Source organism: Myotis davidii, unplaced genomic scaffold (assembly GCF_000327345.1).
Source record: "Myotis davidii unplaced genomic scaffold, ASM32734v1 scaffold803, whole genome shotgun sequence".
Classification (NCBI taxonomy): Eukaryota; Metazoa; Chordata; class Mammalia; order Chiroptera; family Vespertilionidae; genus Myotis; species Myotis davidii.
Window position 1 is genome coordinate 633,903 of NW_006295567.1, and position 4,104 is coordinate 638,006.

Sequence of the window (4,104 nt, forward strand, 5' to 3'; positions counted from 1 at the left end):
GTTGACAGGGTTGGGCGCGGAGGATCACGTGGGTGGACACGGTAACTACGCCCCGTGGTTTCTTCTCAGACCGCAGCAAACCATTGCACCACACGGTCTCCTCATTAACCAGGGAATGAGCCCGTGAGGTGTGCTAAGCGCTGTGACTCCACCTGACGCTGTGCTACCATCCCGACTTCAAGTGACTCTCAGTGCAGCACATTTATTTATTCATTTAAATCACCCCAGCCACGGTTCTAGTGTTCCCCAGATTCCGTTTCCAGTAATGAGCACTTCTCTCTCTCTCTCTCTCTCTCTCTCTCCTTGAGATAATGAAAAAATGAAGGTTTCTACGTCAGAGGATATTTTTAGAGCCCAGCTTGAGTGCTCAGGTGACTCTGTTCTCTCCGTTGTTTGTTTTATAATTGTAAGAAAAAAAAGTGGGACTAAGTAAATCTCTTAATAACCTTACCTTTCTTCCATCCTGGGGGGGCGGGGGGGGTAGCTTGCAGTTTTCCCCATTGAGTGGATGAATGAAATGAGGGAGAAAATGGGCCAAAAGACAAACCCACACATACTCTTTCTTCAAAGGACAAACACACACACCTCTTTGCTGCCGGCCACACGCCCAGCGGTGGCTGCTGCTCCGTCAGCCTCCGGTGGTTAGAATTGCTCCGCGGTGGCTTCCCATAGTCTTCATCGCCCTTTCCCATGTTCGTTTTTCGAATTCGGTTCCCTTCTTTCCCCTCCCCCCTCTACCTGGTGAATTCGATGCCAATATGGTCATAAATCCTAGTGGAGGAAGTTGGCTGAGGGGCTGAGAGCTCAGGCACTGCCACCAGGCAAGTCTGGTCAAATCCTGGCTACGCCAGTTGTGTGGTCACCGGGGAGTGACTTCTCTGAGTTTATAGCTCCTCATCCATAAAATGGGGCAATAACATCGCCCTCACAGAGCCGGTTTGGGTATTTAATGAGACGGGATGTGGAAAGCCCTTTGCACAGAGTGATATGCAGTAAATGACCTAGAAGTAGAAGGTGTTATTGTTTATTATGTTTTCTTTAAGTATATATTTTTTTATTTCAGAGAGGAAAGGAGCGGGAGAGAGAGACAGTAACATCAATGATGAGAGAGAATCATTGACTGACTGCCTCCCGCACGCCCGCTACTGGGGGTCGAGCCTGCAACCCGGGCATGTGCCCTTGACCAGAATGGAACCCGGGACCCTTCGGTCCGCAGGCCGATGCTCTATCCACTGAGCCAGACCAGCCAGGGCTATTTAGTATGTTTGATGACGACAATGTAAAAAATTAGCTTGTAGCGGGTGGTAAAGTCTTTGTCAGGCTTAGACAGGAAAGAAGTTGCAGGAAAAATGGTTTTACATGGTTGGGAATGGAGGCAGAGAAATGAGAGGAGGAGAGACCGGGCTGGGACTGAAACTAGAGCTCCCCGCTCCAGGCGGGTCGGGGGTGGTGAAGTGTGTGTGTTCTCCTGGACTCGCTGGGTTCACGCCCCATCTTTGCTACTTACTTTGCAGAGCCCTGGGCTAGCGGCCTCTCCTCCTGAGCGGCAGCTGAGGGAAGGAGCCTTAACGAACAGTGTCAACACCCCCAGGGCGTCCCAGGGAAGGTGAGACACACGTGGGACTTGGGACGCCCCTACATCACCCTCCCCTACATCAACCCAGAGTGACCATCAGGGGTGCCCGTCATTACTCAGGTGTCATGGTGCTCACTTCCTGGAAATACCCGAGGGATTTAACTTCCAGGGCTGGAAGAATGACCTCACGAAGGACCAGGCAGAGGCCCAGGCGTGCTCAGCAGACAGAGAATAAAACAATCTCCAAACGCGAGGCCTTTCAACAAAGTGCTTTACTGGAGGGCGGGCGCAGTGGAAGGCGACAGCCACAGGGACCAGGCGGTACCGGGGCGCCGCTCAGTCCCGGCAGAACTTCTTGGTGTTCAGGTTCTTGTGCTCCTTGTTGTAAGGGGCCTTGGAGAAGCAGATGGCCGCATTGCGGTCGCACTCGCAGATGAAGGCCTGGCAGGGCTTGTTTTTGCCTGGAAAAGAGCGAGAGGAGAGGCCTGAGCCCAGTGGACCTGCTGTCCACCACCCAGGGGCAGGAAAAAAGAACCGGAATAATTCAGCGGTCATTGCACTGGTGCACATGTAAGGCTGACAGGTTAAGCAATGAAGATGCCAGAGTTTCACATAAACAATGAATGCAAGGATTGGGTCGTAGACTGAAAAATTGTTTGTTGTCTATGTCAGAGTCAAATTTAACTGGGCAACCGGCGTTTCTCTGGCGATCCTAGGTGTGAGCGCTGCCTTTGGGAAAGTCTTGTCTATTTTGCCCCCATATAGCTACAGACCCCTGACAACATAGGCAACATATGGAGAACACTGAAGCATGCACTTAAGGCCGCAAAGTGTTTTAAATTTCAACTTAGTGAAGTTTACGAAGCCATTTCTCTACTTTAAAGCTCATATTTTAAAAATAATAGAATATTATACAGACATTTAAAATAATTATGTCTATATGTGGAAATATTTTCAATATATCTCATTTTAAATATATTTCAGAGAGGAAGGGAGCGGGAAAGAGAGAGATAGAAACATCAATGATGAGAGAGAATCATTGACCGGTTGCCTCCTGCTCATCCCACACTCGGGATTGAGCCTACAACCCGGGCATATGCCCTGACTAGGAATCGAACTGTGACCTCCTGGCTCAACCACTGAGCCACGCTGGCTGGGCCTAATATATTTTATTAAAGGAAAAAATAACTAGTAAAGCCTAAAAAATTGAATATATATCTATATATCTGGTTATCTATAGGTAGTAGGATTATAGGTATCTTCCACTTTCCATGACATATATTTCTGAAATTATATTACTTTGGTCTTCTTTACTTTTATAACCAAAAGAAACAGCACGGATAACATTTAAAATGCATTTGACCTCTACTATCCATAAATTAACTGTGTATCTCTGCTTACCTTACCTTCAATCATTTTATTAAAGTTTTGTTTCTTTCTGCTCCTTTCCTTTAAAAACCACAAATGAATTGTGGGTAGGCTTAGACCCCTAACCCTTATCCCAAGTCCTTTGAAACACTTCCCAGCAGTGGGTCACGCCCTCATTCCAGGTCATTCTGCAGATGTCTTTCTCAGTGAGGTCTCCCTCACCACGGGAGGACGGACAAGGCGCAAGAAGCTTCCAGAAGTCCCCAAGCTAGGTCCGTAATGAATAAGCATTCACCAGGCGGGGGAAAGGGGAGCATCCCAAACGGAGAGAACAAATGCAAAAGCATCTGGAGGTCACACCTGCAAATCCCTTCACCTTTAAAAAGACAAACGGCCTGAAGGTGGGGGTGGGCACTGAAGTGGGGACTTGGGACGCCTCAGAGGCCCTTGGCTCCGCCCAAAATTCACTCGCCCCGCCTCCCCGCCATTCTTCCCTCCCGCCCCCCACTTTCCAGCCCCCGTTCGCCTCCCCGGGTGAAAGCAATGCGGGAAGCTGGCGGGAAGCCGGCGGGCCGGGGGAGAAGGGTGAACGCACAGCGGGTGAGAGACCCAGGGAGGTCAGACTCTCTTCTCACACTCCGCCCGCCCCTCTGTCCCGCTGGGGCCTCACCTGCCTGGGACGCCACCTAGAGGGCACACAGCCAACCACTGCGCCTGCGTAGGCGCGGGTCCGACACCGAGAGGGGCGGGGCCTGAGCCTGGGAGGTGCGCAGGTAGGCCGGAAGCGGGACCTGGTCACCAATAGAAAAGAGGAACGGGGAGCCACGTGCCCACAAAGTGTCCAATCACATTGAAATCCCTCCAGCCCCGGGGTGTGGCTGGCGGGTTGACAGGGTTGGGCGCGGAGGATCACGTGGGTGGACACGGTAACTACGCCCCGTGGTTTCTTCTCAGACCGCAGCAAACCATTGCACCACACGGTCTCCTCATTAACCAGGGAATGAGCCCGTGAGGTGTGCTAAGCGCTGTGACTCCACCTGACGCTGTGCTACCATCCCGACTTCAAGTGACTCTCAGTGCAGCACATTTATTTATTCATTTAAATCACCCCAGCCACGGTTCTAGTGTTCCCCAGATTCCGTTTCCAGTAATGAGCACTT

General features: G+C 50.8%; 1 protein-coding gene across 1 annotated transcript in view; it reads right to left on the reverse strand.

Moving 5' to 3' along the window:
* Window positions 1-1,830: 1,830 nt before the first annotated feature.
* The window catches only part of PLA2G1B (phospholipase A2 group IB), a 12,918-nt gene continuing 10,644 nt past the window's right edge, over window positions 1,831-4,104 (reverse strand). The window contains exon 5 of the mRNA XM_006770343.2: window positions 1,831-2,037. Coding sequence (XP_006770406.1) covers window positions 1,913-2,037 — 125 coding nt within the window. The 3' untranslated portion in view covers window positions 1,831-1,912. The remainder of the gene's footprint in view (window positions 2,038-4,104) is intronic.